This window comes from Triticum aestivum, chromosome 4B (genome assembly GCF_018294505.1).
Source record: "Triticum aestivum cultivar Chinese Spring chromosome 4B, IWGSC CS RefSeq v2.1, whole genome shotgun sequence".
Classification (NCBI taxonomy): Eukaryota; Viridiplantae; Streptophyta; class Magnoliopsida; order Poales; family Poaceae; genus Triticum; species Triticum aestivum.
In genome coordinates this window covers 379,927,935-379,941,599 of record NC_057804.1, presented here as the reverse complement: position 1 = coordinate 379,941,599, position 13,665 = coordinate 379,927,935, and the positions used below count along the sequence as shown (strand labels likewise).

General features: G+C 50.7%; 1 protein-coding gene across 1 annotated transcript; it reads right to left on the bottom strand.

Annotated features, from left to right (window-relative positions):
* Positions 1 to 6,986: 6,986 nt before the first annotated feature.
* On the bottom strand, positions 6,987 to 9,327 carry LOC123092251 (NAC domain-containing protein 2). The gene is made up of 3 exons (XM_044513962.1): positions 8,965 to 9,327; positions 8,501 to 8,808; positions 6,987 to 7,993 (listed from the first exon to the last, which is right to left on the bottom strand). Exons 1-3 carry the CDS (start codon positions 9,128 to 9,130, stop codon positions 7,427 to 7,429), a joined length of 1,041 nt encoding a protein of 346 aa, XP_044369897.1. The 5' UTR covers positions 9,131 to 9,327; the 3' UTR covers positions 6,987 to 7,426.
* Between the last annotated feature and the right edge of the window lie 4,338 nt (positions 9,328 to 13,665).

The window sequence follows — 13,665 nt, the reverse complement described above, 5'->3', positions numbered from 1 at the left end:
AGAATTCCCAGAGCCGTACTATCCATTTCTCATCACAATCCAATTCTCATAACAAGTATCCAGTCCTAGTTGTATCGATCGGGATACTACTCCAAGTGTCCGTTACCTTAGGACAGGCTATCGATAGATGTTTTCTTCCTTGCAGGGGTGCACCAACTTACCCACCACGCTCGATTAACTCCGATCGAACACACTTTCCTGGGTCATGCCCAGCCTCGGCCAAACAATACGCCGCAACGCGACCTAGGACTAATAGAGAGGTCATCACGCTAGACTAAACCTATGCCCCCAGGGGTCATGGGCCATCTCCCCGGGAACTCCTGCATGTTGCGTACGCGACTGGTGAGCAGACCTAGCTACCTCCTTAAAAAAGGCAGGTGCTTACCAGTCCAACCCGGCACGTGCCGCTCAGTCGCTGATGTCTATTAAGCTTCGGCTGATGCATACGACGCAGAACACCCATACTATGGTTAGTGCTATCAGGCCAAAGGCCCCTCGGATCAAATATCCAAATCGTAGTGGATTAGGAACGCGCGGTAACAAGCAGAGACTCATGAAAGATGTGACCCCGTTGCCACGTCTCGAGGACTTGCTGCAAGGGCTAAGAATTCCCGGCCACGCCTCGTAATTATCTCTCGGGCACCTTCTAGATCAACCCGACTCCACATCACTCGCAATTATGCTCGCGCGGGTACCCCTCAGGGTCGTCCCGTCTTTAGTAACATGGTTCAGTGTAAAGTCATAGTCATCATAGTAACTGTGTGTCTAAACATCAAGGGAAAAACCCGAGGAATCACCCCCGGTGAATTCCACTCGATGTAATCATCAAGGTGAACGTAAGAGGAATCACCCCCGAGGTTCATACTTGAGGGGTTGCACGACAGAGTCGTATCGGAAGTGGTTAAGGCGGAATCACCCTTGATGACCACGACCGAATAGCTACACTATAGGGTTAACATCAGAAGTGCTGTAGAGGTCTCACCCTCGGCAGTCGATAGTAACCCAACAGTGTCAAGCAACTAAGGGGAAAGTGATGTGCGGTGCCGGGGCCTGGTCTTCGATCCCGTTGATCGGGTCTTCAATGATGAAGCAAGGGCAACAAGGACAAGGTGGGGGTCACTGATGGATCACTAACCAACCTATACTAAGCAGTTTAGGATAAGCAGGTAAGGTGACAATAAGCAGGTTACAAAAGCAGGCTATGCATCAGAATAGGAGCAAACAATAACAATAGCAAAATCTAATGTAAGCATAAGAGAATGGAATTGGCGATATCAGGATGATCAAAGGGGGGGGGGGCTTGCCTGGTTGCTCTAGCAAGGAGGGGTCATCGTCGACGTAGTCGATCACAGGGGCAACATCGGTCTCGGGGTCTACCAGAGAGAAGAGGGGGAAGAAACAGTAAATATAAAGCAAACATAGCATCACAAAGCATAACATGGTAATACGCGGTGTCGGGTGTGACCTAACGTATGGCTACACGATATAGGTGAAGGGGGAAAACAACCGGGAAGGTATTCCCGGTTTCGGACCTGTGTCAGACAGATGACCGGAGGGGGAATGTTCCATGTTCAGGAAGTTAGAGGCATCTGACAGATAAACGAGCAGCGAAATCGGATTCGTTTCGTCGGTCTGAGCAAGTTTCATGTAGAAAACATTTTCATCCGAGTTACGGTTTATTTTCTATGAATTTTCAAAGATTAAACCATTTTCTGGATTTAAATAAATTATCAGAAAAGTATTATGACGTCATCATGACGTATGTGTGACGTCAGCAGTCAACAGTCCAGTTGACTGGTCAAAACTGACACGGGGGACCCACCTGTCATAGACAATGGGTTAAACAGAGTTCAAACTAATCTAAATTTAGTTAGTAAAACTACTGGGCCCACCTATCAGTGTTTAATTAGTGATTAAAACTATTTAACAAATTAGTTAACAATTTATTTATTTATAAAACCTGTTAATTAGCGCAGGACCCACCTGTCAGTGGAACTGGGCTGCCCAATCAGCACATTGACTAGGTCAACCCAGTCAACGGGGCCCGCGGGGCCTGCTGACAGTGACCCAGGGGTGGCCCCAGGTGTGCCACGTCGGTGGTGGCCAGCGGGTGAACGCCGGCGACCGAAAATACGGCGGAGGCGCTCGGGATCTCGCCGAAATCCATGTACAGGGGGCCATTTGGCCCGTGCGTTGGCGCGTTCGAGCGAGTGAGCAACGCCGCATCCAGCACGGGTGGCCACGCAAGCTGCGATGGCCGGAGCCGCCGCTGGCGACAGGGACGGTGGAGACCCGAAGCACGGCGAACTCATGCGCGATGAAACAGAGGTCAAAACGGGCGGCGCGCTACTCCTACGGCGACTACTCGAAGCCACGAACGCGTTGGTGAGCTCGGCGGACCGGGACAAGCCCTACCATGATGGCTGCGAGCTCGATAGCGGAGCCAGGGCGTGACAATGGCGGCGCATCGTGCACAGCTTGCCGCGGCGCGTAAATGGAGCTAGGACGGGGAGAGGAAAGGGGTGAAGCTCACTGAGTGGCTCACACGATAGCCCGTGGTGGTTTAGGAGCTGTAGAGACGTCGCCGGTGCCGAGGATGAGCGGCGGTGACCGGAGATGTGTACGAAGGCGAACGGAGGCAGCTGGGCTCCACATCTCCACCTGGTGGCACCAGGAGAGGTTGTCGACCGCGACGAGGCCCGTGGACAAGGCCAGTAGGCACGGGGCCACCGGTGGCCGCGGCAACGACGAAGGACGGCGGCAAGGGCGCTCGGGCCGCGGATCTGGAGAAGAGGAGGGGCGGAGCGAGCGATGGCGAGGGAGGGAGAGTGGATAGGGATTGAGGAGAGGCCGAGGGGAAGGAGAGGTGGATCTTTATCCACCCGCGGCGCCTGTAGCAGTGTGGTCGGCGAGGTGGGTTCGGCGGCAACGGCGGGCACGCCTCGGTCGCTTGAACAGAGAACGAGGGGGGGGGGGAGGAGGAGGAGGCCGTGGTGGGCTGGGTTCCAGGCACTGTGCACTTAGGCCCTGTCCCCATTAGTAGCCTAGGCTCTTTTTCTATTTCTATCTCCGTTTTCTTTGACAGAAAATGTTTTTGCAATATTTTAGCTGCCAAAAAGCTTTCTGTAAAACGTGGGACTTGGCCACATAATTACATTGCAATAGTTGGCACTTCCACAAAAAAGATTGAGAGGCTTTTGAAAAAGTTTGCCATTTCTATAAATTAAAAAGCCATTTAGTCTATTGTTTTAGCCACTGCTTTAATTGGTTTAGGCCATTTAAACACCTTGCAAAAGGTTGGTTCACCACCAATATTAACAAAAGATTATTTGCCACATGATGAACATTTTAGTTTTCATGTCTGACAAATATGAATTTTTGACTTCAGGTTGGATTTGAATTTGAATTGTGATTTGGATCAAGTGAAGATTAACAACAGTAAGTGTGGTGACATGGCACCATTAACAGGGGATTACTGTAACATGACACTGGGGGCGTTACATGCTGCTTCTGTCGAACACCTTGCAGGGTGATCATGTCGCCGTGCTACTCGAAGGTCAGCGTCTTGTCGAGCCAGTGGCAACTCATGGGACTGAACTGCTCCATCCAGTCCATGCCGAGCACGCCATCGTATGCACCTAGCTCTAGTTGACGCATGTGGGTGGTGAAGGTGTGGCCTTGAATCCACCAGGTCAGCCCTTGCACCATGTTGTAGCAGGTCATGCGCTCGCCATTGGCCACACGGACTTCCACCGTGGGTACGGAAACAGTTGTGGCGTGCACGCGCTCGATGAGCGCCTTGGACACGAAGTTGTGCGTGCTCCCTGAGTCCACCAAAAGCAGCATGACTTGGTTGCCAACGAGTGCGCGCAGACAAATAGTGCGCGGCGACTCAGTGCCGGCTACCGCATGGGTGGAGAGCACGCAACATTCCGGCTCCGGGTCTTGATCCGCGGGTGCGTCGAGCAGGTCGAGAGCGTGCACTACATCGTTGCTCAGCAGCTCACCATAATCGCCGACCTAAATCGTAAGCAGTTGCGTGGCCTGCTTGCATCGATGCTCGCGGGAGTAGCGGTCGCCGCATTTGAAGCAGAGTCTGTTGGCGCGGCGATGTTCCCGCAGTTGTCGCTCGCGTGCCAGGTCGTCGTTGGGAGCGGCCGCGCCACCTGGTCGGGGCGCCCCCACTGCTCGAGGAGGAGGCTGTAGCGGCTGCGGTGGTGGTCGACCTACCGGAATGATCTGCGACCGAGCACGTTGCGTGCCGTCCTCTTCTTCGATGATCCGGGCCAATACGGCTGCATGCGTAATGCTCGACAGCTCCTGAAGGCGAACCGCAGCCCGCAAATCGTCGCGCAAGCCCAGCAGAAATTGTGTGATGAACAACTTGCGGTTGAGCGATGCGTCGAGGGCGAGCAGATGATACATGTGGATCTCGAACACCGTCTTGTACTCCGCGATGGTGCCGGTTTGGCGAAGCTGCAGCAGCTTATGCATCTCCGTCTCGAATTCGTCCGGGGCGAATTCGGTGATGATCGTCGCGGTGAACTCCTCCCACGTCTGCGATCGGTGTGTCTGTCGGTACATCTGATACCAGTGCGCAGCGTGGCCGTCGATGTAGAGCGACACCGTGGTGACCCAGCTGTGCGGAGGGACGCGACAGAGGTCGAAGTAGGTGATGCAGCGGTCGATCCAGAGGCTGGGCGCGTCGCCGTCAAAGTGCGGGAAGTCGTGCTTCGGCGGCTTGACCGTATACTCCTCGCGTTGCCCGGTGTGCGTGTCATGGCCTGCCATGAACGTGTTCGTCTGCCCCACGCCTGCGTACGACAGAGTGTGTCGCATGGGGAGCAGCGGTGGGCCGTTGTTGGCGAGGCGGACGGCGGGGCCTTGACGACGCGATCTGCGGACGTGCTCCAGCGACGTCACTGCAGAGGCTTGGGTGTCGCCGTCGTGGTGGTCGGTGGTGTTTGGCCGGTGGCGCTCTGCAGTCGGCGAAGGTGGGAGCTCGCGCTGCTGCTGCCGAACCTGGTCGACATCAGCTTGGGTGAGGTCCAGCTGCTTGCGGATGTTTGCCAGATCCGCGAAGACCTGCGTGTTGAACGTGATCTGGGCCTCACGCTGCTTGTCGCTCACCAGCGTGGTTTCGTCGAAGCGCTTCAAGAGCGCCTACATCATGGTTTTGAGCTCTCCCGTGGATTCCGACATGGCTGTGATGATGTGACGCGTCTCAGCGGAGGGTTTGCTGGGCGGCGCCATCGCCCTCGCTCCAAATCAGGCCAACCCCGCTGGGGATTTCACGCGGATCTCGCCGGAGCAAGACCGCACCCGCAGTGGTGGGTGTTACGGCAGATCAAGAGGATGTGAGGGCAATCAAATTTTGGGTGGGCAACAACCTAGCTCTGATACCAACTGTCACGAACTCATCATCTCAAGTGGGGATCGAAGAGAGGAAGAGGATGAGATCGAGACTTGGGGAAGAGGATTCTTTCCAAGGAAGGAGGAGATACAGGAGTAGGTGAGAAAGTTCAGAGTAATGTCAACACACGCATACACGCCCACTGGCACCAGCTGGCTAAATAGCCGTGCCACACTTGGCAATTTGCCTTACAGGTGGGTTCGTGCCAGCAGGCAGCGGGGCCCACCGAATCACACGTCCACCGCATCAGCTCATGGTGATGCCGGTGTGACATTAACTTACTTCATTACTTGCGTGTGCAGCATGGAAAATTTTACCCGTGGATAAGCATCTCCGCCTTGTCAAAATTTAAATAGCATGGCGCTAGTCGATGACTAGATGTACATGGTGCTATGGAAAGTAACAACCAGGTAGTAAAAGCTACTCCCTCCGTTCCCAAATATTTGTCTTTCTAGACATTTCAAATGGACACAACATACGGATGCATGTAGACATATTTTAGAGTGTAGATTCATTCATTTTGCCCCGTATGTAGTCATTTGTTGAAATCTTTAGAAAGACAAATATTTAGGAACGGAGGGAGTAGTAATCTACACACACGAGACATGGCCAAGGGATCCGTTTATTCTTTCAATTATTATTTCTCTCAAAGGAAGGACTCTGCCGGCTGGTAAAAGTTAAAACACTCGATGTACTACTGTAGTAGTATTTCAAATCAGAATAGTAGTAGTACTCACTCCACCAATTAAGTCAGGAAAACTACAGAGCCGTAGAAAACCACCACACCCAGATCCACCAATCCAGCTAAGCTCAACATGCATGAGGTCCTCCAGCGCCTTGACTTTTTGTTGAATCATCATCCCTCCATCCGTCTTATCGTGATTCTTGATGATGGATCTGCTACAGTAAATCAATAATTAGAGCTGTCCTCTGGCTGTGGCTCCAGGGGACCTGCACTGCACTGAAGTGCACCCATCCATCAATTAATTGATCCCACTCTGAGCCGCCAAATGGGCCATTTTTTGTTTGATCCGTGACATGGATGTTCCTGGACTTGTTGATGTGCATGGCAATATTGGGATGCCTTGGTGGCCGGACAAGATTGTACTTCCTCCATCCGAAAATATTTGTCATCAAAATGGATGAAAATGAATGTATCTAAAACTAAAATATATTTAAATACATATATTTTAATGACGAGCATTTTCGGATGGAGGGAGTACATGGACAAAAGGCTTCTTGGCCAATCTGAAGAAAACTTCAGACGGATGAAAAGGCTGTCACCCATCCGCTTCCTGAACTGAAAGCTAAACGCCATCCACAACTTGCCTGCTTTTGGCCAATTATTAAATGCCCGGGTTTCATATTCTTCTTTCGTCCGTCCTTTATGTGTTTTTCTGGCTATTTCCCCTTCTTCTGAATGGACTAATTATGTTCTTGGAGCAGGTGCTCGTACTTGTGATTTTCTCGTCCCTTTCTTTACTTCTTTTTTCTTGGATTCGATAATCTTTTCGTCTATGGCTGAACATTTCTGTATACAAACCCTTGAGTACAATAGTAGTAAAACATGATATGATGAATTAATGGTTCCATTAAAGAATATATTTCGCTGTTTTACATCTTATGTTCCAGACTTTCAGTTTGTCGATCTCAGTCTGATCAAGCCCTTCTTAGCACGGTCGTAAGCTTCAAGTACATGATTGTACTGCATGCCTTGGAGACAAAAATATTGTGTACACACTACAAACCATATCTACTAGTATGATCCATGGACCTAGCTAGTCGTTCGACACACACACACACACACACACACACACACACACACACACACACCTGCAGTACAATCCCTTTCCCTATATATTGACCAATAATTTGTCTAATTTAGACCTATCTTGCGAAATAGACCCCAATAATTGTTCTTCAAATCACCAGTTCGCCAGTCGTATATAATTCAGACTGATGGGGTTGAAGTAGTATAGTGTGTATCCACCGTCAGTTCATCCGATCCCCATGTTAGAAACGGAGCAACGTCCCCTGCAAGGTGTTGTTGCCTGTTTGGAACGTTGTTGCACCCAAGCAAGAACTGTTGGGCTTCTTGCCCGTCACCGCCGCCGCTGGCTGGCTCGTCGACCCGTTACGGTCACCGTCCTCCGACGGCCTCTTGCGCTTCCCGGCGGCACCCTCGCCTGCCACCGACGTTGAGGCTGACGAATCCATCTGCCCAAGCTGCGGCATGCTGTTCACATGGAATTGGCTCATGATGGGGTGACCGAGGAGGGCGGCGTGCTGATCGTGCCGCGCCATCAGCGCGTGTCCGCTGTCCTCGAAGAGCTGCGCCAGCGAGTACTCGTTGAGCAACTCTGATATGGACGGGATCTTGGGCATCCTCTGTGTGCCGACGGCCGCGGCCTGCAGCGGGTAGCCGCTGGCGCCGCCTTGCATGATCATGCCGGCGCTCGACACGGGGTAGGCGTCAGCGCCAGAAGGCTCGTCAAGCTCGTGGTCGGACAGCGGCGGCACCGCCATCGGCGACACTTGGCTGGTCTTCTTGTAGATCCGGCACAGCACCCAGTCATCCAGCTGCATACATAGTATATGCCAAGACGGATCACACGTAGTATTAAATTTAGTTAATGAAAAATCTAGAAATAAATGAATAAAACTTGCAATCAACCAGGCGAAAGATGAATCAGTCATTAACACGCGTATGCATCAATCAGGCCTATCATTGTCGGATCTATTGACTTCGCGCCACCATGCCAAGTATGCCTAAAGAACATTTCTTTAAACGAGACACACACACTAAAGCAGCTCTTGCGTCCATTCGCGAGCCACTGCACAACCCGATTCCATTTTGGCAAAACCTGACGTGCCGACGACACGAACCCGTACACCCTCCCGGAAAAATCGCTGTGCATATCGATCGGTGCCACGCATGCAACTGTCGTGACACGAATTGACATATACTAAGATCTACTCCTATATGTAGTTTTATACTCTACACTAGGGTTTTGGGTGTTCACTTCAGTTGATTTAATTTGTTTATATGTTTGATTGATTGCTGTACCGTACGTGGTGGCGACTTACCCTCATGGAGGCGTTGCGGAACTTCATGGGGCGGTAGGTGTTGGCGGCGTGTGCGTCGGCGGCAGCGAGGCGGTACTCGTGCATGATCCAGTTGGTTTTGATGCCCTTGGGCGGGCGGCCCTTGTAGAAGACGAGGGCCTTCTTGACGCCGACGCTCTCGCCGGTGGCGCTGCAGCGGATGGGCTTGTCGGTGCCGGTGGCCTTCCAGTAGCCGGAACCCGCGGCGCGGTTCGGCCGGACACCGTTGGGGTACTTACGGTCCCTCGGCGTGAAGAAGTACCACTCCCTGTCCCCGTAGCTAGCCTTGGCTGCAATTAATCAAGGGACCCAAAGAGAAACAACGGACGATTATTGAGATGAGAATTAAGCTAGCGCAAGTGGGAATCAAATGAATCGATCATCAGCATGAATGAATGAATCATGATCTGCTTGGTGCAGAGGGGAGGCAGCAGGCAGGTACTAACATGGCAGGGCCCATGGGTCGAACTTGTAGATATCTACGTCGGCGATGATGGAGACGGGGCAGGGCGATTCGGCGGCGCGGTTGCGGAGGTAGTGTAGGATGAGCTCCTCGTCCGTCGGGTGGAACCGGAAGCCCGGCGGCAGCATGGCCGGGTCGGACATGATCATCGCGCGCTCGCGCTCGATGACGAACCCTAGCTAGCTAGCTAGCTTCGACTGCTAACCAGTCTTGGAAGAAGATCTGGTAGCGATATGGGTATGAGGAAGCTAGCGATAGATGAACTAGCTAGCAGAGCTTGTAGGTATGAGAAATGAGGGGCTCGAACTTTTGGAGACGAGAGGGGAGGGGCCGCTTATATGGTTGCGGAGTTTTGTCCTCTTGTGCGCGTGACGCTTGGCCATGGCCCGTCGAGGAGGGAGGGAGGGAGGGAGGGCTTCTCTGTGGTTTCGGGAAGAGGGTGTGTGGTTATCGTCGATTCGTTATTTCTCACGTCCGGCGTGATGGCGCCGGGGATTGGGCATAGGCCGCCATGACGTCGGCCGGTGAAACTTGCTGGCGCACGCACGTGTTGCCCGCCGATGATGCTTCCAGCGATGGATTTGGGCCGAATCTCTCGCCCGATCCACCCGACACAACGGAATCCCACACCTTTGTTACAGAGTAAGAGCATCTTTAGCAGACCCTCCATCCCGTCGACCCGTAAAACGCATTTGCAATTCATGAAAAAATAGATTTACGAGCCGGCGCGGACGGCCACAGAGGCAGACCCCTAAAACGGACCCGTATAAAACGGACCCGTACAAAAGGATATTCGCGGATTATGCTCGGCTTTGCGGGGTCTGGTCTGGCACCGCTCCCGCCGCCCACAAATCCTAAATTTACACTTCAATTTGACACAACATAATGCATTTTTTTTGCTTTGTCAACAACATTGGATACATAGGACATCATCAAATCTTTGCTAGAATAGCAAGACCAAAAAAACAAGAACCACAATTATGCATTTTAGGAGATTTCCAACTTTCATAATTGCTCCCATTAGTTGGAGCAATATCTTCTCCATGCATTCATTGTTGATCTGTGGATTCTTTATTTTGCATTCCTCATTTTTGGTTCTAAAGAAGTAGACGTTGCTTTCCCTCTAATTGTACATACAACCGTTTCATTGCCTTCGATTCTACTAAGGAGTGCACGAACGCCTATTAAGTTTCTTTCAATCAATAAATCAATATTCGCCTTTCCAAAACCAAAATGAGCATCCATCTTCCTACACACATGATGATGTTCGAAATGAGCTATCACAATTGAACCAAAGAATGCGGTGCCAAAGCCGAATGAAAACAACACGTACCCCGTCGTTTTCGCATTTGAAGAACACCCATTCGGGGTGCTTCGGCATGCCCGAAGTTAGCCGCAGCACTGTCCACGTGCAGGCGTCACACTGTATGAGCGGCATCGGCGAGCCATAGAGCCGCTGCGCGAGCGCCGAGCCCTGCGGACAACCGGTCGAATCCATGCCGGCAAAACCGTTGGCAGCGGCGACAGGACGAACCCGTACCTGCATGCGGTGATAGAACTTTGCAGGGGCTGCGCGAGGTGCTCCCCGACCATTCCATCGCTTGGCACAGCCACCGGCGGCCGGAAAAGCCAAATCCGGGCCGCCCGCGACGAAGGGCCTTAGATCTGCAACTTTTTGGCCCGCCGACGCAGGAGCAGGGTGGCGGAGGGCAACCTCGTGCGTGTGGCGGCCTTCAGCGTGATCCCGCCGGCTACTTTCGCTGAAATCGTGGGCGGCGGCCCGGCGGCGAGGCGACGTGAGCGGGGAGGTGGTAGGTGGGGAAAAGCGCGGGCTGAAATGTCCTCCCATCAACCGCTCCCGCTATATGCAGGGCACCGACGGGCCGGGGGGAGGGGGGGGACCCGCGTATTCGCGGGTTAGATTTTGCTGCGTCCCTCAAAAACTTTTACGGGTCGGCCGCGTTTGCAGGGTCTGTTCTAGCGCGCGCCGATCCAAATTTTGACGGTTATTTTGCTAGTCGGGGCGTTATGCGGGGTCTGCTAGAGATGCTCTAATAACACGGATTATATTCATATTGAGCGACTAGAGACTAACATATGGGCATCCTTGGGTTTTTGCAAAGGATGCATGAGTCAGGGTGTAGAGACTAGAGACTAACATATAGGCAACTTCAGCTAGATTATCAGGGACAGAAGAAAAAGGAAGGTATACAATATGTTGACAAATTCGTGGGTCTAGCAGCAAGGCCAGATTTAGTTCGACACTACAGTGAGATGGCGCGGAAACAGGTTGCGAGGGTAGGATTTGTTTGTTTGGGCTTTCTTGGCTAAGAAAGGAATATGCTACACACAAGAAATTGGACCCCGTAGTAGGGTTAGTCAGGCAAAAGAAAGAAAGCGTAGGGGTACCATATGCAGCTTCAACCTGTTATTAGCTTTGTCTTCTATATGAATTATGCTTGGTACTATTCTCGTGCACATTACCTAGTATGATTTCGATGCGGTGGACCCATTATGCTAAACAGGCTACTTGAACTATTCTTTTCTTGCGAGGGAAATAAGTTTGAACTATATGTTGGAAAAAAATGTGAGCAATTACCAAATGATTTTTTTACATCATTTACCAAATGATTTAATCCCACCCCCGCCTTGCATGAATGGGTTAAATGGACCTCTAGGATTTATTAGGAATTCTAAAAATTGTTGTTGAGCTGGTTCAAAATAGACCAAATTCCAGCACTATAGAGTGCAAACGTGCGACGTGCGAGGAATGGGCCCGAGTGCAGATAAGCCATAAATTTTGAAACCGAATCTGGATATCTTTCCTTATTTTGGTAGGATCTATGTCAACGATTAATGCACCCTTGGAGATGCACTTGGGCTTGAGGGACAGTGGTTGGCTTCTTCGGTGGAGCGGTGTTTCTTTCTACATATTCATGGCGGAGGTTCTTGGCGGCATGGAGCAGCGGAGGCTTGGCGTCAGATGTGTGGCGGTGGACACGCGCAGGAGGTCGACGCTGTCTGGTGTCATGGTGGCGTCGGCAGCAGCTAGACCGGGCAGGTAGATGCAGCAGTACAACTCAGAAGATGGATTGGTGGCAGGTGGCCCCGGCGGCCTCATACCCAGCAGGCGTTCTGGTTGAGGAGCACGCCGGACTGGTGGATGCCCATACCCGACAGCCGTCCTGGTTGGGACCTCAGGTCTTAGATGTTTAGGTTTGGCTGCAAGGTCTGTTTTGTATTAGGCCCAGACTATCAGCATCCCTTCATCAATTGGATAGGAGTAGCGACAGTTTATTGCCTAGACGGTGGCTTCAATCTTACTGTCGTATGATTTGTAAGATCTTATGTGAATAACTAATAAAATGGCAGCATGCATCGTCCAGATGCAGAGGCCGGGGGTCCTCCTTCATTTCTAAAAAAAAAGATCTTACGATCTACTGGAGGTCATGAAGAGGGTTGAAGGAAGGGAGGTGTCCGAAGAAACCTCAATGGCGACAAGGTGACACGATGCTTTTACGTAGGGCCAAGCTCCTGGACGGGTAAAATCATATGTCCTGCCTACTAAGCTTTATTAATCAAAATGTGGATTACAATTGTGTAGGTCAGATCTACGGGGAGCTAGGTTACCAGCCTTGCCTCCAAAGATAGTCCCCTATGATGGAAGTCCACCCGCTCCTTGTAAAGGTAGACGAAAGCTGGTAATAAGGCAGCTATCGTACAATACGCTCGTGTGATCATATTGTTACAAGGAATGCATGTTCCCAAGCTTAATTCATGCTCGTCCTCAGGCATGAACATGACAAAAGAAATATTTTTGTGTGTGAATGCTACCTTAACAAGAATATGATTATCTTATTCAGTCTCATGAAAGTTTAACTCGAAAGAAATGTGATTCAAAGCAATTCTCTTTAGTTGATAACAAGCAAATAACAAAACATATAGATAAACAAGCTCTTTATTTTCAAGAATCAATGCGTCAAATCAATGTTTCCATTACCAAAGTTTTAGAGAAAATGTCAATATTATGTACGGACTTAACATTATTCAGTCTTCATCTTATAGTGACAATCTTATCATAAATCGGCCCCAAGGCCGATGTAGTACACAACTACACAACCCTTCTACATTATCCACTCGATACTCATGCTATACATGAGCGTGGGTCTAGACCTTAGCACTTAATGAAAAACAAGTGAATAGTGATGGAATTTAATGAGAAGTAAAAAAGGAAGATTGTATTACATCAATGCAACTGATCATTAGGCAATGGAGAGTCCTTATAATCGATGTTGATGTAAGGAGTAGGGATTGTCATGCAAAGGATGCACTAGAGCTATGAATGTATGTGAGCTCTCCTATGGACTAGTGGAGTGTGCATCCAACTTGCTTGCTCGTGAAGACCTAGAGCATTTGAGGAAGCTCGTCACTAGAATATACAGGCCAAGTTCTATAACATGAAGTCTCTACTGGTATATGAAACATGAAGCACATAAAAGCACTCTATGAATGTAGTAGTGATACTTTGAAGCATTTTGTGATACTTGCGAAAACCAGGTGCTACTTCGAGCTGGAAGTGTATATTAGAAATAAATAGTAGTTTTGCTCCCTCTATTCTCTCTCTCCCTCTCTAAAGATGATGCCAGAACAAGACAAAGCTAGACTCCTCCTTGCTCTCTCGTAA